General features: G+C 40.6%; 1 protein-coding gene across 5 annotated transcripts in view; it reads right to left on the bottom strand.

Annotated features, from left to right (window-relative positions):
• Positions 1-411: 411 nt before the first annotated feature.
• Positions 412-21,877, bottom strand: part of eml1 (EMAP like 1) — a 40,590-nt gene continuing 19,124 nt past the window's right edge. For 2 of the 5 annotated variants that reach the window (XM_044047235.1, XM_044047230.1), the window contains exons 2-23: positions 19,028-19,210; positions 18,032-18,170; positions 16,002-16,130; positions 15,817-15,848; positions 13,692-13,718; positions 10,931-11,060; positions 10,085-10,234; positions 9,310-9,379; positions 9,025-9,135; positions 8,836-8,931; positions 8,038-8,172; positions 7,791-7,890; positions 7,187-7,338; positions 6,071-6,196; positions 4,804-4,935; positions 4,299-4,366; positions 4,087-4,175; positions 3,800-3,897; positions 3,496-3,583; positions 2,897-2,992; positions 2,675-2,805; positions 412-2,073 (exon numbers count right to left, since the gene is read on the bottom strand). In XM_044047235.1, the coding sequence (XP_043903170.1) occupies positions 1,948-2,073; positions 2,675-2,805; positions 2,897-2,992; positions 3,496-3,583; positions 3,800-3,897; positions 4,087-4,175; positions 4,299-4,366; positions 4,804-4,935; positions 6,071-6,196; positions 7,187-7,338; positions 7,791-7,890; positions 8,038-8,172; positions 8,836-8,931; positions 9,025-9,135; positions 9,310-9,379; positions 10,085-10,234; positions 10,931-11,060; positions 13,692-13,718; positions 15,817-15,848; positions 16,002-16,130; positions 18,032-18,170; positions 19,028-19,210 (2,408 nt within the window). In that variant the 3' untranslated portion in view covers positions 412-1,947. The remainder of the gene's footprint in view (positions 2,074-2,674; positions 2,806-2,896; positions 2,993-3,495; positions 3,584-3,799; positions 3,898-4,086; positions 4,176-4,298; positions 4,367-4,803; positions 4,936-6,070; positions 6,197-7,186; positions 7,339-7,790; positions 7,891-8,037; positions 8,173-8,835; positions 8,932-9,024; positions 9,136-9,309; positions 9,380-10,084; positions 10,235-10,930; positions 11,061-13,691; positions 13,719-15,816; positions 15,849-16,001; positions 16,131-18,031; positions 18,171-19,027; positions 19,211-21,877) is intronic. The other 3 variants (XM_044047231.1, XM_044047232.1, XM_044047233.1) reach the window with 3 other exon arrangements.

Here is a 21,877-nt window from a genome sequence, read left to right as displayed (position 1 = left end):
CAGTCTGATGTACTGTTTTGTAGTCCCACTGTGTGATGTGCTCTGCAGTTTCACCACTAGATGTCATATATAGGAAGGTTTATTGGCAGTAATTGAATAAACTACCTACACTTATGTTTGTGTAAGTGTAGGAGTGCTTTAAAGGTTTTTTTTGTAGTTTCAGAAAAGGCCTTTTGTGTGTACTTAAATTATACAAGCTTCTGTAGTTGCTTGATCCGTTAGGGAAAGGGAGAAGAGAGTGCAGGAGTACTAGACTAACCAGAGAATGATTAACCAACATTTGACTACAGTTTTTAAGTGAAATGCACATTAATTTGACTCAGTGTGAGTTTGTGCTGTGTATGTCCTGTGTTTTTGCTTCTCACTTTGTTTCGTTTGTTTTATTATTGTGCAGCACAAAAATAATATAAATGACACGTGTTAGGGACTTTTACTTCAATTTAAAATAACAAGTGACAGAAAAAACAAAACTAAAGATATGAGACACAGTGTGGATGAGAATTTAACGTGGCGTTTACTTTCAGTCAAATGTTAAGAGTCCAGGGATTTCCTTTTTTTATTTCCCCCTCCGCAGCCGCGAGGGATTAACGTCGAGACAAATCACGTTACGTTCACTCTGCAGACGCTCATCTGGAGTCCAACACAACACAGTGGCTCATATCGGCAGTCGCACTGAAATCTACTCGACCCCGAATTTACACATCACTCGAAAGTAACAAAAAAGATTCATGCAGCGTGTGAGTATTTCAGACAAGGAATGTGAGACGAGAGATGGGACCCAGTGGTCCACCGCGTGCGTGTATTTTAAGAAAAATGGCGTTTGTTTGCCACCTCAAGAGCCTTCAGTCCAATGGAGCACCTTGTTGCTCGGTGACCGATGGTGAGGACAGTTAACAGTGTAACGGTCTCATCTTTCTAACTTCATAAGCTGATCTGAAAAGGCTTCATGTCAATGAAAAAAATAACCCTGTTAAAAGATAGTTAACAGGGTTATAGTTAGATGAAAAATAGTTTCAAACATCTGCTTCAGGCTCTTTCTGTACGTGTGCACGTCGAGGAATGGTGGAAACAGGTGGAAACTGCTATTTGGCAGTGATTAATAAATAACAGACAAAGAGTCCTTTTTTTAAGACCAGGAAGCACAAATATTTGTGGAAATTGTTCAAATCCTAATTTTGGATGCACAGAATGTAGCTTTTTAATCATTTTAATAATTTCCCCCTTAGAAAAGAATAAATCAAATAATGGTTATCATCACATATGACATGTAGTGTTGCTGGGATGCATCAAGATCCACCAAATTGGTGGTTTTAATACACATTTAGCGAATGTGAGTTAAATCTAGGTTTTTTTTCCGTTTTGTCCGACGCGTCAGTGTTAGGCTCCTGCTTCACTGCCACATTCCTGAGTTGCTAAATACAAAATAAGAGAAAGTTTAACTAAGTTCTCTCTTTCCCGCACACAGTTTTTGCCCCGATGCTCTTTGATCTTCAGCTCGATGATATTCCGTCTTGGAAGAGTAATTGGTTAGTCTGTTATCCGCAGCAGGAGGAGTGCACGACATACTGCAACAACAGTGAAAGCTAGGTTGTACTAACGAAAGTCAGGGAGTCACAGCCTTTGGTTCTGTTTCGTGGAGTTTGATCCGTGTCGTTGGCGACTCTTGGGCTACAGTGCATGAGAGATAAACAACTTCTTTGTTTGTTTTTTTACATGTAGTGTAAACAAAGAAAAAAGAAAGATGAAATATTACACCTCTACAAACCACTTTGTCTGATTTGGGATGTGAGAGCAGATCTGGAAGATCCACCTCAGGACAACGACTTCCTCTTCTCTCAGTTCAGTCAGACCCACTTCATCTGAGTTAGTCTACGTTTGGTTTGGTTTGGGTTCAGTTAAGTGCAGTTCACTTTCATTTCAGCTGATGTGTCTCTGCGTCCTCCTCGCTCACACTATCCTCCACTGCATCACGCTCATGTCCTTCCCTCCTGTCGACACCAGGTAGCTGTCGTCGTGCAGGAAGGTGACGTTGGTCACGTGACTGCTGTGACCACTGTAGACATGGCTCGGAGCCTGGGAACGAAAAAAGAAACACTGAGAACCGGGATTTGGACCAGTGACCTTCTTGCTGTGAGGTAAAAGAGTGAGCCACTGCTCCGCCAAGTGACCCCAATTTAAGTGCTTTAAGATGAACTGCTGATCTGTTTTGATTCTCACGCCTTGTTGGAGGAGAATGACCTTGATTGGTTCAAAAATGACCGAAAAGCAACATGAACTAACCATTTTAGGATTGATTTTAAATTGTTATTATTGGGTTTTAACGCTCTTAACGGTTTGGCGAACTCTGAGGTCTAATAACAGGCTGCTTTTAGATTTTAGCCTTTTCTGTAGCTGCCCCTAATAAAGGACTATCTTAAAATTCTGCCTTCCACCATTGAACAATTTAAATCACTCTTAAACACCCACCTCTTCTCCTTGGCCGTCACTTCATGATAAAAATACTATTCACTATCACTATTTTACTTCTTTTTTTTTTTAATTAATTTGAAGTTTTATACCTTTTTTGAACCTTGGTTGATTTTGTGCTCTAGAAATAAAGTTGACTTGCCTCTGAATACACAGCACGTTGTATCTAGTTCTTACAGAAGACATAATATTGCACAGCACATCTCACCCTGAACTGAGAACACGGGTACGAGAACAGGTGGACCTTCCCAAAGTCGTCTCCAGTCACCAGGAGGCTCTTGTCACAGGAGCGACAGGCAGCGTTGATGTCGGTGCCGTCTGAGCCGTCGGGCCACAAGCCTGAGGAGGAGGCGGAGCGTCCGGGTTAGTTCATTTAAACATTAAAACGCGTGGGGAGAAGAGGGAGGAGGAGGAGGACGCCTTTGCTTACCAAACACATGGAAACCCAGAGTGCAGGTATAAGTGGCCCACTCGATATCTCTGGTGGCTTCCACGCTCACTACCTGTTTGCACACTGACGGGATCCCTGGGGACAAAGTTAAGAGGCGTGTTTCATAGTAGTGTCACTGAAAAATCCACAGTCAATGGATCATTAATAAATCATTATTTTAACCAGAAAAGGGCCAGAAAGATGTCCTGTGAGTAAGTGCTTTTGCCCATCTTCCCCAGAATAACTGTCAATATCTGGCAGTAGCTTGTGTTAAAATAGTGTTTTGAAGAAAAACAAAAGTTCTTTTTAGGAAAAAACACTGTATTTTGCATGTTAAATTTGGAATTTCAACAGTATAAAACATATTTAAAATAACATTTGTTTGAGTTTCTGTCTCAATGTCCAAAAACAGACCAAAAAAATGGAAACTATGTACAGGCGTTTTTCCAACTCCATCCTCACATTGATTCTCCGACTTCCTGCAACAGCGCGAGTGAAATTACCGTAATAACGAATGCAAAAGGTGCTTTAAATCCGTTACGCTTGGTGTTTTAATTACACATCGACATGAACAGGCTGTGACAGTGGGTCATACGTACAGTACAGGATCTCGTAGTCTCCTGAATTTGACACCAGATACTGGGAATCTACCGACCAGTCCAGGTGCGTGATGAAACTCGAGTGACCCTGTGATTGAACACAACAGGAACACCATTCAATCATTCAGCTCATTGTCATATATCATTATAAAGCCTTTCTATTAACACACATCAAGGACAAAGTGAGCAGCACCATATAAGGAGCTGAGGAGGGAACTCAATATACCGTCTATTTCGGGGGGCGGGGGACTAAAAATAAAGAAGCTGTGAATGTAGAGGGGGTAAATAAATTGCAGGTGCTCACCGAGCACTTCCCCACTCGACTGTACTTCCTCCCGTTTTCCGTCACCGCGTAGATATAGATGTAGTTGTCGTGGGAGCCGATGGCCAGGAAGTTACCGTCTAAACGGAAGGCAGGAAGGTTATTGGTAAACAAACGAATACTAACATGTAAATGGTTACAATGGCAAAAATGGCACAAAAAAAAGAGGAGAAGCTTTATTTTTGTACTTCTGAGAATTATCACACTCATTCTTTCAATATTATTGTGTGTTAATTATCACTGCAGTGAAATGTGTTGAGGCACCGTACCTGGGCTGTAGCACATGGCAGACAGCTGCTCGTTCCCGTCTGTGTGCATCGTCACTAAATCCTTGGAGTCTGTGTCCAGCACCAGCCACCTGCACAGTCATTTAATAACATTATAAATGTGCTTTTTGGCTGAAGCAGCCCCTGCAGAGCGATAACTCTTTTTAGCAATTGAAAAGCCACTGAGTGCTTTTCTAGATGACGGGGACCTGTACCTGCCAGTCTGGGTTCCTATGGCAACCACGGCTCCGGTTGGATGGAAGCCGGCTGATTGGGCGGCATCCTGTCAGAACCACAAAAAAAGTACGGAAAATTGATGTTTAATGGCAATAACATTAGGAAAAAAAATCACATGGAAAGTTGCTGAAAAGTCCCAAGATCATCTAAGCATCCAATCCACAAAGGACTAGGTCTACATAATTCTGTGTTTTATTTTTTCTCCACTTTATTTTAAGAGGTTGGGTACAAACAGCAATGAAATGCCAACAGTTTTCTTTTTGTAGTTCTTAAATTCTGCAAATGACTGCTTTTTTATATATATGTATAGTGTATCTGTATAGAAACATTATTTTGTGGGTCAAATACTCATTTGTGTGGAGAGGGGGCGACAAAAGCGGCTCTTTTCATCCTAAAGGTTGCAGACCCCTGCACTAGCGGTGGCATTTATATTTGTAATTCTCATTACTGACCCCCAGAGGGCAGCGTTGACTAACAATGTACCTCCAAGTTCTTAGTCCAGATGTGCTGATGGGTGCTCGAGTGCCACAGGCTGACCTGCCTGTCGTGTCCGCAGGTGAGGAACTGAGGCTTGCAGGGATGAACTGCTAGACCCCACAGCTCGTCAGTGTGACCCTGGACAGAGGAGGAGAGATGTTTATTTCAATATTTAATACCCTTCCTCTGCTGCATCATCATCACAAACTAAAGTTAGTTAAAGTTAGTTTTTTATTAATCCCCTTAGGGAAAGTATTCCTCTGCATTTTGACCCATCCTAGAATTAGGAGCAGTGGGCTGCCACACTGAGTGGCGCCCGGGGAGCATTGGGGGTTGGGTACCTTGCTCAGGGGTACCCCAGCCCTTTTTGGCCGGGTGGGGATTTGAACCGGCGACCCTCCGGTTACAAGTCAAGTTCCCTTTCCCCTTGGCCACAGGCTGCCAAACTATAAAATGTCTGCTTTACCAGTTTGCTTTGTCCAGTGTTATTAGAAACAGTAAATAACCTTAAGTATCATCGTAGCAGAGATGTAAAGAGGAACGTAGTCAGATAACATAACTGGTAATTGATTTAAAGGTTATTTAATTCCCTCCATCCATTCATTTTCTACCGCTTTATCCTCCACATGAGAGACATAGAGACAAACCACCATCCACTCACATCTACAGTCAATTCGCCTAATCCACAAATCTGCATGTTTTTGGACAGTGGGAGGAAACTGGCAAACGCGCAGAAAGTTATTTTATTTAAAGGTAAGTCTGATTAGAAAACAGAAATCCACACAAAAAGGCCAATCCGGGATTTGGACCGATGACCTTCTTGCTGTGAGGTAAAAGTGCGAGCCACGATTCCGCCATGTGTCCCAATTTACATGACTATGAATGGTGAAATGGTTGTTGATGGCAGACAGTCTGATATTTTTAGAAGATTAATAAATTATAAATTGTTTTTATAATGAGAGCTGAAACGATTAATCGATGATCAAATTAATCGACAACTATTTTGATAATCGATTAATCGGGTTGAAGGTTTTTTCATGATTAAAACAGGATTTCCTATTGTTTCAGCTTCTTCAATGTGAGTATTTTCTTCATTTCTTTGCTCTGGATAACAAAGAAATCAAAAGTGTTCAACACTGACATTTTATGGACAAAACGATTCACTGAGAAAATAATCGACAGATTAATCGATTATGAGAATAATCGTTCTTCGCAGCTCTATTAATAATACAGAGAAAATTATAGCACGCTGTTACCTGACTGTTGGACCGACCTGTGTAATGGGCATGAATTCTCCGTCCAGGTTTCCTTGCAAGACAAAGTTCTTGGTGGTTCCGATGAGCATCGTCTCCCCTCGGCCCTCTGCGATGGTCCTGATGGGACCAAACAACTCGGGTACCTGTGCGAACAATATGGTATTAAATAAGACATGAATGAACCACAAATCTCACTGAGTGTGCAAACCCGTGTGTCCCTCTGTAATATTTATTTATTATTTACGATACAATGCGATGGTCAGACTGTAAAGTCTTCTGCCTCAGACAGGACTGTAATCTCCGGCTAATATTAGAGACCAAGCTCTACTTTAACCCTTAGAACACAGAGCGTTTAGCCTGCTTTGTACCATTACTATGTTAAAACGTATACACAGAGGCGCTAAGAACGTGCAATATAGAGTCGTTTCAGCACAACCTGTAGGTAATTTGATGAAAAAGTGCAAAAGAGTCCTCAAAATGTTTTATATTGAATTGAATTTGGGCTTGTTTTTATGAACAAAAATCAAATACAAAACGGTCTAATTTGGTGACTTTTGCACAATTATCTCTGCTTTATAGCACTACTAAAAATGCGATATAAAAGAATCAACACTTTGACTCAACAGCACATAAGAAGAAGGAAAAACACAGTTTAATATGCAGCTTTACATTTGAATTGAATTGCCTGTTTTTGTTTTGAGGCTAACACCATGCTAACAAGGATTCCATGCACACAGATGCCGCTGATCCCCTTCAGCAACTCCTTGACTACAAATACACCAAAAATGTGACGACGATTCAGTAGCTTCTCCCTTTTCAAAGGACTACAACAATGGCTGCACCGCGGGTGGATTAACGACGACATTTAATGACTGTGTTTTCGCCTAGTCCGGCATTCCACAAAAGGTCTTGTTTTGTGAGTATTAGGGTCTTAACTTTGAGCAACAGTTAAAAAACACACACATTTGTTTTGTTTTTAGTATGTTTTTATAGCAGATGAATACAATTGTAGTTTTTTCTCAATCGGGCTTAAACAGTTCAAACATGTGCGATTTGTACAGTACAATAAAGTTATCATTATTTTTCATTTTATTTAACATTTGTAACTTTGAACTTTGAAGTCTTTCCCTCACCTCCACTGTCTGTATCTGTTGGTAAGCGCTGTCCCAGGAAACAAGCCTGCGGTCTTTCCCCCCGGACAGCAGCGTGCCGTTCCTCAGCATGCACAGAGCAAAGATGCTGCCCTCATGAGCTCCTTGGATGACGTGGCTGATGCGATTAGTGCCTGCGTGACAGAGATGGAAAGGAGATGGATTCAGCTGGACACAAAGGTCAGCGACTTGAAGACGACAAGATAAAAAAAAAAAGGATCGAGTCAGGACAGTTACAGCAGGTGCAGTCCCGAGTCTTTGAATTTGAATTCACGACAGTCCCATTTTTCCCAGTATTTCTCTCCTTTCTCCTTTTGACGTTTTATACAATTATACCATGGTATTACTGTAAAATTATCAGATCATTGTCACATTATTATTAAAGAATCATATATAATCATGTCATACATCATAAAATATCATAGATTGTCATTAAATGTTATTACTATAGCACCACCATGTTGTTACTGCACTAAAACATATTTTTTAACAATTAAAAGACCTTGTACACTCTGTTTTCTCTGTTACAGATACAGCATCAGTGACTTCATGTGTGTACAGTGTGTACAGTGAGTACAGTGTGTACCTTTTCCCCACACCACAATGTTCCCACTGGAGTCTCCAGTTATAGCATCTCCACTTTCCGCAAAGGTCACACACAGCACAAACTTGGGCTTCTCCTGTTTCTGTAAGAGCAGAACATACACGTTTATATACATATATATATGTATATATATATATATATATACATATACATATACGTATATATATATACACATATATATGTTGACTGGAAATCTTATATTATATTAAGTTATTGCTTTATGACCGACCTCGAACAGCCCCTGCTTTTTGACCAGACTGCCTTTGTCCAGGCTCCAGAAACAGAGATGTGACTTCCCGCAGGTGACGATGACGTTACTGTCCGTCGGGTGAAACTCTGCAGCGAACACCGACTCGTTGGAACACTTGAACCAATAAAAAACACATTAAATAAGAAATGAGTTCAGCTCACAAAGTGAAACAGGTTGAAATAGACTTTAGTCAAGTCAACTTTATTTCTAGAGCACATTTAAAAAAACAACCAGAGTTAAAGGCACAGCAACATAAAAGGTATAAAACATAAAATCAATAGAAATCGAAGTAAAAAAGCAACATAATAAAATCATAAAATGGTAAAAACTACATAGAAGTCTCGGGTTGACTATTTTTGTGAAAAAGCCCGGTTATTAGAGCTCAGATCTCAGGATGGCGAGTGAAGGAGAAGAAGATCCGAGATGAAAGATGGTGCCAAACCATTAAGAGCTTTAAAAACCTTCTGTATGTTTCGTATCTGTACGTGTTTATCGTGATACAAATGAGATGTTTCATGGCTCTACTGCAGCTTATACGTCATCTCCTTCTACTTCAGGGTCAAAGAATGAGGAGGAGATTTTGGTGCATGTGCAGAACGCCAAGTCCGACTCCAGTCCGACTAAGCGTATACATACAGGAGTAATCAGACTATGAATCGCATTATCAATGTGCGTTAGTCCGACTAAGACAAGCTCAAACAAACACGACATTAAGAACACCAAATTACTGTCTTAGTTTGACTAAAATCTGACAAGTAAACACACATGCAATCGTACCTTGACCTCGGCTTGTCGGTCCTCTCGCTGCCAGTCCCAAACAGAGAGCACGTGATCGTTGGAGTCGTCGACCACACACAGCGTGTTTCCTCCATTCTAACACACAACAAAAACAACACAGAATGCTCAACATAACGAGGGTCCAGGACCCGAGACGCTGTGTCAAAATCAGCTTTAAATTCTCCTTACCGACTTGGAGAAAGACAGGCAGATCAGGCCTCGGTCAAAGAAGCCCGAGCCCAGAATATGGAGGGTGTTGAGGCTGACTGAGTCCCACACACGGACATGAGGAGCCAGATGCTGGAAACATATACACACAGCACCAGCACAGATGCAGCATCAGTATGATTTATAAGTCAGTGTTTCTCTTCATCACTCTGTTTATTTAGCAGAACTGTCTGAACTACGACTACAGTAATAACTCACGCGCTGCAAACTGATGAAGTGAGAAAACGTCTGAGAGACTTCACTTACTTTCCCATCTGAAGAGGTGCCCGCCACTTGCCCGGTTGCTATGGTGATCTTGTCAGGGTGGACGGCCAGGCTAATGAAGAGAAGGTCATGAAAGCATTAAAACAAAGACCTTTTTGAAACATGACAAAAGGGAGCATTTGAATAAAGATGAGCCGTGTGTTTGTAGCACATAAAAGGCAGCGCTGGGCGAAAATGATATTCACTGAAGCTGGATAAGAACCACTTTGAGATAAAATCACCGTCCTCTACATCACGGTGGTGTCGCTACACTCGCAGAATGTGTGAAGCCGTAACACTTTGTCTTCAGACGAGACGCAATCTGCCGTTGGTCCGTGCTCTGATCTGGAATGTGCTGATTACTCACTTGAACTTTCGCTAACCTCAGAGTGTAAACACACAAGTGAGCGCTCTTTACAGTTACTCTGCTGGAGTAACACTGAGCAGATGAAGCTCTCTCATCGGGCTTCTTGTGTGCAAGGTTAGTATAGTTAACGAATAATGAAAAACCTCTTTGTTAACTGAAATAAAAATAAAAACGATCACTTACCGAAACTGAAACTGAATTGTGTGTTTATAAAACTAAACTAAAACTAACTCAAAAAGTAAAAACTGAATAAAAACTAAAACTAATGAAATATCCATAACTATTATAACCATGCTTGCGTGTGTGTATAGTTATTGAATACAAGGACATCTGTGAATAACCTGGGGATTTGTAGAAATATCCCCGTCTACTGTATGTACATCAAAGCAGCTCTCGAGGCGCGCGTCTCACCATTTGATGTCGTCCGTGTGTCCAGTGTAGTGTCTCTGCAGCTGCTCGTCCACATTGAACAGGACGACCACCGAGGCGATGAAATACACAGTTTCTCCCGTGGGCAGCAGGTAAAGGTTGGAGCGACAGTCTCGACCTCGGTAACCATAGCTGGAGATTAACAAGGGTCAAGGAAGCTGGAACAGTCGGCGATAGAGAATGAATCAACAACTACTGTATTTTGATAAACAATTGAATGTTTTTAATGCAATATTAGTGGCTATTTTAATGTACTATAGCTAGGCAGGCAGGCAGATAGATAGATAGATAGGTATAAGCAGGTAGGTAGCTGGGTGGGTAGGTAGATAGAAAGGTGGGTAGGCAGGTAGGTAGGTAGGTATAAGTAGATAGATAGGTACAGCAGCAGCGTATTTTGACCCATATTTAACTCTCTACCCTTGAAAATCCTTCCAATAATCCCCATTCAACATACAAAGTAAATGTGACCTTACAATTCTATTTGTGTATTTGTGTGTATACTTTCCACCTCAGATTTGTATCATTTCTTTGTTATTTCCAGCTTTTTTTTCCTTCCAAGTTAACAAACACAAGGTTCTCCGAGTCTCCATGCAGGTTTTCACAGCTGCTGTTTCTGCAGCGATGTCACATTTATATATTTGATCTATTTGTTCAAGCTTTAAAAAACAACAAAATACTAAGGTCACATTATAATTAGTCATTTCAGTAGGTTCTTTTTAAATAATAGATTTAATCATTTAAGTTGTTAAATTGTCACCTGAGTTTGAGACCCCCCCTGCTTTATAGGCAAAAAAAAACCCCACAACAAAAATACAGGAAAAAGGATACACCCAGTCCAGCTTGAGTTTGTTGCCGGGCAGCTCGGCTCTGGCCTCCAGGCAGTAGCCTTCCACTTGGTCTTTGGGCATGAACATGGTGACGGGACGACCCTTCAAATACATTTTCACATAACCTTCCTCTGGAAAAGGCAAAACAAAAAGATCAGTGAATTGAATTAACATGTGAAAGAATACATACACAGTAACACCGTTATACAATGTGGGAATAATGGTGACTATGACAATGTGTGATAGGATGAGAAGAAACGACATGATGTCATGTGATGTGACAAAAACTCAAAATAAACACACAAACAATGACAGAATTTGCTTTTTAACGGACTTTATTAGTCACTTCAAACACATCGTGATGACAACAAAGACTCACTTTGTTAAAAACAACTCAAATTCAACGTCACAGCAAAGGTTAACCAACATAAAATGCACACACAAGCAGAGCAGTGGAAATGTTATGAAAATAAAAACAGATCCAAGCTTAGAAAAATAGGAGATAATGAAAATCTCTCATATAGTTCAAACATGCTAACACTGCAAAACAAACCATGCAGAAGACATGATGTGAATCAAAACAAATTGAACCACTTCTCCTTTTTTTTCCAAAGCTCATTAAAAGAGGACGACGCTACGAAACCTCTGATCTCTGTGAAAGTGTGAACAACACTGCTTATAATGGTGCAGATGAAACATAAGACTCTCCACACTGATATTCTCGCTACACCTGACTCAGCACATTATATATCGCTCATTTAACATCGTCTAGTAACAGATCTGGAAGTACTGGCTGGGAGATTTAATGGGGCTGCGGTAGCTGGGCGTGTCGAGAGGAGAATACGACGATAAACTCCCCGACTTCCTCAGCTGGAGGCTTAAACCCGGGCTCTTTCTGACCGGTGGTACCCTGGCGGTGCCACCCGTTCTGACCACGCCCACCTTACTGCTGTCTGGCGTTTGTTTGGGTCTGACGGCGGTAACAGCCACAGCTGCGCGGCCGCCGCCGCCGCTGTTTCCCGTCAGACCGGCAGGGCGGCCGAGGTGAATCTGTACTGTGACTACGACGCAGGTGGAGAAAAGAGCAGACGTTGGAGAGGGAGTGGTGAGGGTGGTCAGGGCCAGGGGTGAGGGGTCAAGAAATGGAGGAAGTTGGTGGAATACATTAGACGGATGCTTTATTTTCTGTCATATTTAGATAAATAAAATCATGAATGTGGCAGGGACAACCAGTCAAAGGGAAACTAGAGGGTAGGGGATATTATTATTAATAATGTTTCTTATCATCATCATACAGAGGGCTCACTGGGATCTAATAATAGAGGAGGTGTTTAAAGTGAAATTGATTAAAGGGCAATAGTAATGAATTACATTTACTCGTGTTACTGTAATTGAGGTTTTTTTTTGTATGTACTTAAAAAAAATTGGGAAAAAAAGTAATTACTTTTACTTAAGTAGTTTTTTTTATGTTTTGAATCACATCGATTACTGAGTAACGGCTCCCAGTACAAATTGGTGAGACGAACCTATTGTTATCCTTCACATTACTATTATTATTCTGTGTCATTGCGGCCAAACTCTTGAAACTTTGCACTGAGGTCAGGTCTGGTGAGAATGCGATATTGGCAAAGTGCTGGGACCTGTGTTGTGCACCAGGGCCCTATATCGCCCCCCCAAGGCGAAACGTGGATGTAGCAAGCCAAGATTAAGTTGATCCGAATTTCAAAAAACTTGGTGAGAACTTGTAATGGCCCAAGACGAATAAAAAAGTACATTGGGACCACGGCCTTAAATCAACAGGAAGTCGGCCATTTGGAATTTGGCGTCCATCTTGGCGATTTGCACGTTTCGTAAATGAACAAACTCGTTTGAGTGCATTTATCGTACCTGTATTATGGGTTGTATGGACTGTGGACAGCCTGTAGCCCGGCCATCCTGACCTCAGAACTGATTTGCTTTTAAAAAGTGATGCATTTCTGCACTTTATCTTTGTGTATGTTCTTGTAGTGTTTTTAATCAGTTGTGGTATTTGTGTAGTGTTCAATCTTGTGGAAAAACTTAAAAAATAAAGCAGCATACCACTGGCTAAAAAAAGAGGCTAATAAAGAGTTGATTATTCTCAACGATCCTTTATCACGACTAAGTAAACGGCAAAACTGCCAAGTATTTATTTTGCAGCTCGGTGAACACTTTGTTGACGGGACTGCACACAAATACACAACGCTTGCGGCAGCGTGAGAAAACTACAAACAATCAAATTAAACAGACCCTCCTCCCAAAAGAGGGATTGAATGTGTTTGTAATGCAAATGTTTGTTTTCACGGGCAGGAAGAGTAATAAAGAGCAGTGGCAAAGGTACTTGATCTGTGCTGCAGTGAGGAGTCTTAGGTGCGTGTAGGCAAAAGTGAGGCCGTGAGCAAAAAGACACACGCGTGTGGTGAAGCAGCAGCTTCAAGTTTCACTGCAAAAACACTGCAATCAGCGTTCAGTGGAGGTTAGGGTGCCGTTTGTGTGTGTGTGTGTGTTAGTGGATTCAGTCGTCAAACAATTGTAAAGGGAGGATAACGCACACACACTTTGTCTGCCCCCATCTGAACAGCTCTCTGATCTTTGGAAAACCACACAAGTGGTAAAAATATTTTTTTAAAGAAATAACAAACCAAAAAATTAACACAGAGAGCTGTGGAGCCCGGGGGAGCAGGGGGCATTAGAGGAGTGGTGTTTGGGGTGTGGTGGTGGTGTTGGTGGTGGGGACAACCTACCTTTGCAGTGGGTCACACGTCGCATCCCTTGTAAAGGTCACAGAGAGAGACATACAAGCACCAGGTGAGGGTGAGGTGGCTGCTCTGTCCTAACATGAGTTCACCTGTTTTCACTGGCGTCTCTGGACTTAACGCTCTTTGAGAATTGACGCACGTTCAACGCAAGTGAGTAAATTATCATTTTAACATCGTCCATCGAAAACTAACAAAATAACATTACCGTTAACTGAAATAAAAATAAAAACTAGAGTTAAAACGATAACTAACTAAAACTGTAGCAAAAATGTGCTTCCTTTTCGTCTTTGTACATTTTATTTCATACAAATGTGTTTATTTTTGCTCTGCCAGCAATTTTGAAAGGTTTTACTTGAGACACACCTTTTTGACAAATACTCCATTTTACAAAACAACTAAAACTTAACACTAAAACTAATAATAACCAAACTAAAATTAGCAAACCCGCACTAAAAACTAATTAAAACCATCTAATTTTAAAAACAAAAATAAGAATAGAATAAGAATAAGAATAAAGACTTATGTGCAGTGGGTCAGTAAATTGTGTCTAAGAGCGTGACGGAAGGAAGCAGGAGCCAGGTGTGTGAACCAAATCAACAACAGCAGTTGAATTGAACAAAAAAAATCAATAGAAGGCCGGAGATGGAAATTACGATCAATACTCGTCTCATATTCTGTGCCACTGACGTGTTCATGTGTTTCCTAGTTTTGGTGGAAAGAGAAAACCGTGTAGGTGGCGCTTCATTGGTTCTGGTTCTTAAAACCAGTTTATTGGCTGTATCTTTTGTTTTCTTAATGAGAAGCTGAACAAAAAAAGAAGATGGACTAACAGAGACATTAGCAGTAACGCTTTATGAACGTTGAAGACAATAATGTAACTTTACACTCGATATCGACACTAGACAAAGGGATTTGTGAATAAATGTCAGCGTCCTAAATCAGTTTCAGTTTCACATGTAATCACGTGTAGAGACAAAATCCCTATTCAACAAACTACAATAGCTACATAATCCACAGACGTTCTGTTTTTCAGTCCGGCTTTAGAACAAGGATTTGAAAGGAGATTTGGAAAGTTAAGATATTAAGAAATTAAGATCACTTAGGTTACTTGTGTTTTTATAATATTGTGTTTTATTTATCTCTGATGTACAGCACTTTGTTTCAGCTGGTTTTTAAAGTGCTTTATAAATAAAGTTGGATTCATTTTGCATCATACATGTTTATATTGTGAACTACTATTCCATACTAAAACATACACTTTTATTTAATAATAAATGTGAAATATCATAATAAATGTTATTATTTTTGCCCTCTACTGGCTATCAGTGACCCCCAGAGTTTGAGACCCTGTGTCTATGGTCTAAATCAGGGCTATTCAATTACAAACTCAGCTGGGCCACATTTTCAAACCAAATTTAAAATTTAAAACCAGCAAAAATGTATGAAAGGCCTATAAAAATGGCATAAAAATAATAAAAGAACTGCACATGAACAGAATCTGAGGTAGTAGGAGTAAATATTTTTGCACGCTCTGTCTTTTTGCACCTCAAAGTACATTAAAACAAAAATGTGCACTGTAGTAGCTGTCACGGTTCTTTCCTCTTTAAGATTTTAAATAAATGAGTTTGTCATATTTAACCCAGGTGCAACTCAAAGTGCATAAAATGTAAAAAGGAATATTTGAGGGACAGTGAAAAGTGTTTGTCTACTTTTTGCTCAGTGTTTCTGGTGGGACCACTAAGAGGTTGCTTTTGGGCCACATGTGGCCCACGTGCCGCCATTTGAACAGACTGGGTCTAAATAGTCACTATAATAGAAAAATGGTTTCCTTTTTTTTTTTAATTGAACTGAGAGAAACAAAACTGTGTTATAGAGAGAGTGAAAAGACAAGAAAATGGAGGAAAAAAATGGGTGTGAAGACGGATGAAATCATCATGATTGAGATGAAGTGGTGACTTGTTAATCGTGCAAAGGATGATATGATACTCAGACAACCCTTCAAAACACTTTCTCCTGACACAGAGAACAACTGAGCATGTGGTGAGTGATGGCTCTGGTTCATATTGTATCAAACTATAATAGAGCCGTAGAAAAAGCCTCTGGTTCTTACCTGCATTAAACACTGGGTCCCTCTGTTTGCTGCTGCAAAGTAAGCGAGTAAACAGACAGCTGTCAATCAGCTTTCCTCTCAGGAGAAACCATAATCTACTGTACACGACTGATATCAAAGTGTTTCATGAAAAGAAATGTGTTTTCCAAGCATCACATGTGAATATCTCGTTATTTCCTTGTTACCTGTCGCTTCTTTTGCCGCTGGAGTTGCTCCCCGTGGATCCGGCGCGAGTTCTGTTGACCTTGGAGTCGCCCGAATCTTTCCGCGTAAGAGTTCCCACGTGTTCGTTAGAGTTGGCTCTCCTCACGGTGCTGTGGCGAGAGAGAAGATGGGGAGAACCAGAAGAAAAAAAACATTTTCATCCAAGAATTAGCTCCTGAACACACACACAGGGAAGATGTGTTTATTTGATGATGCAGTTAAGACATTTTTGAGAGCAGTTGGTGAGGGGTGAGGCGAGTCGGGCTGGTATCGTGTAGTGGAAAAGCGCCTTTTCTTTAGTTTCAGAGCTGTTCATAGTTGTGCATCTGTCCTCGCAGTTATACTCTACGGCGTGAGTGCAGAGCTGCATATTGATGGCGCAGACACTCTGCCTATTCACAACAATGAAAAGGCTCCATCAGCAGTCCAATGGCCGGTCGGCACAGTCACCTAATCCACCCTATGGGAGAAAAGTCTATTCAAATCCTAAAACTGGCCAGCAGGCCTTGATCCCCTCTGGAGAGGCTGCACGTTTGTTTCGGCAAAGAGCAGAACAGAATAAAGAGAGTGACAGACTGCTGTTTGCCGCGTTGTACCGCGAGGAATCAGAGTAATTGGGCCACAGGGTGTTAGGAGAGGCTGCTGTGTGTTTGCCAAACCAGCACTGATGGGATTGGGACTAATCTGCAGTCTAGATTAATCGCAGATACAGACACAAACCAAAGATTTAAACAACATTAACTGAAATTAACATGAGCGGTGAAATGAGCAATGTGCACATTTTCATGTCGTTTGGTGACTGATGATGATGATGATGATGGTTAACGTCGTGCATCGTAACTGTGATGGTGTTATATATATATCGTGACCGGTCACGTGTAACACGTGACGCTCTCACCTGAGGGGCCGATAGAGAATTCTGGACAGAGCGGACAAACTGGACATCACGCAGTGGATGGACGGGGACATGACAGTTGAAAGGACATGTTATCAGTGAGGGGACAATACATCAATACATGAGAGTTGACATGCAGGACAGGAAAGACAGATGGCCCAGTATGTGAGGAGAAAATGACACAAAAGTCACTCACACATTTAAAGGATCAAATCTAAACCAAAAGAAATGTAAATGTAAATATGGCTATTTTATATTTGTATCTGGTTCTTATATTTTTTTATTCTTATAAAAAAGCACACTGAAACACAGAACCAACACCTCGGGGGAGTTAACATGTGTTTGGACTACTGTGCTGATCCCTCGCTGTCTGCTGAGCTTCATATAATTATGATAATATCGTACAGAGATGGGGGAAAAAGGCTATTATTCACCTCACAGAACAGCCTGATAACATGTGCTGACAGACATGCAAACGAGACTGTGCAAAGAATACTGTTTCTCTGCTAATTAGCCATGTTTAAGAATCCAGAAATGTGATGATTAATGGCTTAAACTATGTAAAATGGCTTTCTACCAGAGGTATTAAAATATTCTACTCAAGTAAAAGTACCACTATTTTACCAACATTTTACTACAAGTAAAAGTACTGGTCTAATAATGTCCTCAAGTGAAAGTAAAAAAAAAAAAGTAGCTTGTATAAAATGTACTATAAAAAAGGTTGGGGTTCAAGGGGACACAAATCTCACATGAATTGTTTTTAATTAAAGGCAAACCTTTACAAATTAAAGTGCTGAAAAATATGTAAACACAAATCAAAATGGGTCAAAGGTCACAAATGCTTAAACTTTCTCACTCACTCAGGGACCTTAATTCACACCAATTCACCTGTCCTCATCTTTCACCTGTCCTCTGTCCTCATCGTTCACCTGTCCTCATCAACGTAATATTACAAATTTTAAAAATGACTTAAAAGTACACAAAAAACCTACCCTCAATTACAGTAACAAGTAAATATAATTCCTTACTTTTCACCTCTGCTTTCGACAAATGAAATGTCTGGAATGGAAACTCTAATTAATGTCTGACGGTTCAGATCTGTTTTAGTCTCCTTACCTCCTGTTGGCCGTGTTGCTGGTGTCCTTTCTGGACCCAGATCCAGACGGGGACGGCAGCGTGCCACTGCCTTTCTTTGGTAGGACGGTCCCGTTGTTCACTGTGGGCCGTAATGGCAGGGTGGCGATCATTGGCCTGGCTGTGAGAAAAAAAAAGTGCGACAGCAGGGACACTTATTAGTGGACTGTAGTGTCCTTAAAGAAATCAAATTGAAAACATTTTATTATGAATAGAAATAAAACCTTTCAAAATTGTCGGCAGTGAAAAGATAAATGCACTTCATATGAACCCAAAAGGACATAGACACACAATTTATTTTCAGTTAGTTATCGTTTTATTTTTTTAAACTCCAGTTTTTATCTTTATTTCAGTTAGCCAAAATGTTCAACGTTCAATTTTAGTTTTTCGATATTTCGTTAGTTTTAGTTAACTATAATAACCTTGTCAGGCTGCCCAGAGTAACAGATCCAAGCTGGAGCTTCATCTGCAGTGATAAATATTTAATAGACACTGTTTTTCACACACACACACATTTTGCTTTGTTATCTCTCATGTAGTAATTACACAGCAGGGGCAAAGCGAGGTTGTAATTTTGTTAGCACATTAAAGAAGATGAATGTGTGTGTGTGTGTGTGTGTCTGTGTCATGTTAAACACATCACTGTGCTTCAGTAGAGCTGAGCAGCTGCTGGCTGCAGCTCCACTGAAGAGGAGAGAACAATAAAGGGGAGCACTTCTGAGCCTGAACCATCATCGCCCTCATCAGCTCCCAGATCAAACTGTAACCGCATCCACTCCACTGCAGCAGCTCACAGTCATAATCTGTTCACGTTTCATCCATCAAACGCACATTTGTGGACATAAAACTCTGAATACGGTGCAATGATTTCACACGCCGGCATCATCGGGCCTTGAGGGGGGAAGATACAAACGGAAAGAAACACCTGAGCTTCAAAACACGTGCCGTATCGTTAGGTGAAAACGCAGCTTGCGTTACCTTTGGTCGGTCCTCTGCGTGACCCCATGGCCTGCTGCTCCTCAGACTGGTTGAGCCTGCGGACCACGTCGGCCAGAGCGGACTTCAGCAGCTGAATCTCGTCCTCCTGCATCTGGACCCTCTGCTCCAGGGAGGCGATGCGGTCGGTCACCTCCATACTGCTGGCCGCTGACGCACTGTCATCTGTGGGAACACGTAGAGCTGGTGTCAAGAGTGCTACGAGGGTTTCCAACTTCCTGAGCAAATCTGTCATTTTACTTTCATGGTTCTGCACTGACTTGATGATGAAAAACAAGGAATAAAGTGTTCGATAAAGGACGCATGTTTTATCTTTGAGACACGGAACATATCCTGATTTGACAGACACTTGGTGGCCATATTAGAAAGGTAGTGCCGTGTAGGTTACGACCTTTATTTATAGCAGGGTGAGTTTCTAATAGAATGGTGGTCTGCTTTTATGTGCATCTGCATAACTAGAGTCTCCACTCTCGAAAGGACATTTAAGTAAAATAAGAGAAACTGTTTTAAATATTTGGAAAATACTGTACAATTCTTTTCTTTCTTGATATTTTAATTAGCAAACAAAATGTCAAGATTGTGCCTTTTTTTTCCCCCTTCAGAAAAATACACAGAACAAAGCTGAGACTGGAATAATACCCAGACTAACTTTCATCCCATCATACATTCAGACTCTTTGTGAAAGACTTCTTTTCTGCTAAACCACATCATCATTCATGACCTTGTTAATAACATCCGTCCATCTGGTCTTTGAGCTCAAAATTAACTTAACACAATATTTTCACCTCTCCACCTGGCGCCCTGACGGAGGCCAAGCCCCCGTCCACTGGGGTCCACTTCATTAACGATAACACACATGTTTGGACGCACACACTCTCAGACACACATGCGGGGCTTTCCTCCATTAAGGCTTTGATGCCACAGCAGTTTGATGAAATATTAATGTGAATCACTGCTGTGTTTTTCCCCTGCAGACTTGTAATAAAGGCCTGATGCATTATGCATTAGAGAGCAGACATGTGGTGATGAGACGGAGTGAATCTATCTGCCTTCACCCCAGACTGTCTTTAACGTCACTGAAATCAGGGGAAGCTCTCGACTTTGGTAAATAACATTCTCAAAACCATCAAGTTCAAGCCGTGACTCAAACAACTGAACTGAATTTCAGACAAGCTGGTAAAAACAAAGTGGTGATGAGCGCCTGACGCTTTTAGATAAACAGAAACTGCTCAGGGGAAATCACGACATTCCTGAACAGAGCCCATCCTCAAACATTTGCATAAATATATATATATATATATATATATATATATTTCATGAGATTTGTGGCATTTTTAAGAATGAAATGCAGCTGCAATAGTACACAAGACATACACAATCGCTATAATCATCAAATTTTCCTCATCTGCAAATATTAACATTTTCCCCCTAAAACTACATACATATATACAGAAATGTATATAACTATATATATATGTAACGTACATATTGCGACTTTATTTTCGTGGTATTACGACCTTTATGACTTAATTCTCATAAGATTACAACTTTAGTCTCCGAAGAATACGACTTTATTCTTATATTACAACTTTATTCTCATAATATTACGACTTTATACAAGAAAGATAAAGAAAATCTGTCAGTTTGGCCCTAAAACTCCACCATAATAACAATATAATGAAAGAAACAAAAATGACAAAATTGCTGAGAAAAAAATACAGTTATGATTCCAATTTTAGCTCTAAAATCATGGATTTGTTGTTAGTCTGTGTTGATACAAATATGCCCCGCCCCCTGCTTCACAACACATATTCAGAAGTGTATAATCCCATAAGGTCCAGCAAAGTAATTTTCATTTCATTGGCAGAACAAAAAGCCTGAAAAGCAATTTCACAAATGAGTTTTATGAGTGGACAAAGTCCATGAGGGAGCAAAGTCGTCGAGCCCATTAACTGACTTATGAACAGTTTTAGTCAGAGAGCCAGAGAGCCGGACACGCACACACTCCAGTGCCAAGTTTTGTTTTGCTTTTGTCAGTCTTAGACTTATTACTGCTGCAGTTTTGCATCCACATCAAAACTGCCGGACAATCTGTAAAATAGCGAGTAAGCACTCAAAGTAAGTTAATCGTGGTGGATTTCTATTATTGTGTTAATCGTGAACGAGAAAGAAAAAGAATCCTGTTCTGTCTGAGACTTCCAGACCCATGAGTCCACAGCTTTACACTATATACTGGTTGCCGTGGTACAATTGTACAAAAACATCAGCAGAGAATTGTGTAGTATGGTTTCACCAGGTGTGACAGGCTGCGATGTAATGATTGCACTATACGCTCCTCTGAGTATCCCACAATGAAACCTCCATTCTGCAGACAAGAAGTCAAACGACAAGTACAGGTGCACAGAAGCACAATAACAAATAAGTCTGCATCGATTTATATGCTCATATGTTCACTTATTTCCACACAAAAGAAATCTCGTCTTGTTTCTGAAGGCAAACACTAATATTACTCGTTCATCTAAAATAAGATAAATCAAGAAAGAATATACAACTTGATCTGAATAACTTTCTGCTCACCTGAGAAACTCTTTTTGAAGAAAACCTTGTTCATATTCACATTTCACAGTGTGTGACACACACAGAGTGAATATGCAGAGATAAAGCTTCTATTGTCTATGCAGCATCTGCTGTTGGTCTGCTCCCAAGTACAATGACTGGCTGTCACGGATGTGACTCCCCAGCTGTGCACTAACATCTACACTCCCCCTGAATAAACCTCTGGGTGTGAGTCAACCCCCCGATAACACGTTAAAAAGGTAGGACAGAAATGAT

Source organism: Solea senegalensis, linkage group LG16, assembly GCF_019176455.1.
Source record: "Solea senegalensis isolate Sse05_10M linkage group LG16, IFAPA_SoseM_1, whole genome shotgun sequence".
NCBI lineage: Eukaryota > Metazoa > Chordata > Actinopteri > Pleuronectiformes > Soleidae > Solea > Solea senegalensis.
The sequence above is the reverse complement of the archived record's forward strand: the minus strand, read 5'-3'. Positions and strand labels throughout refer to the sequence as shown.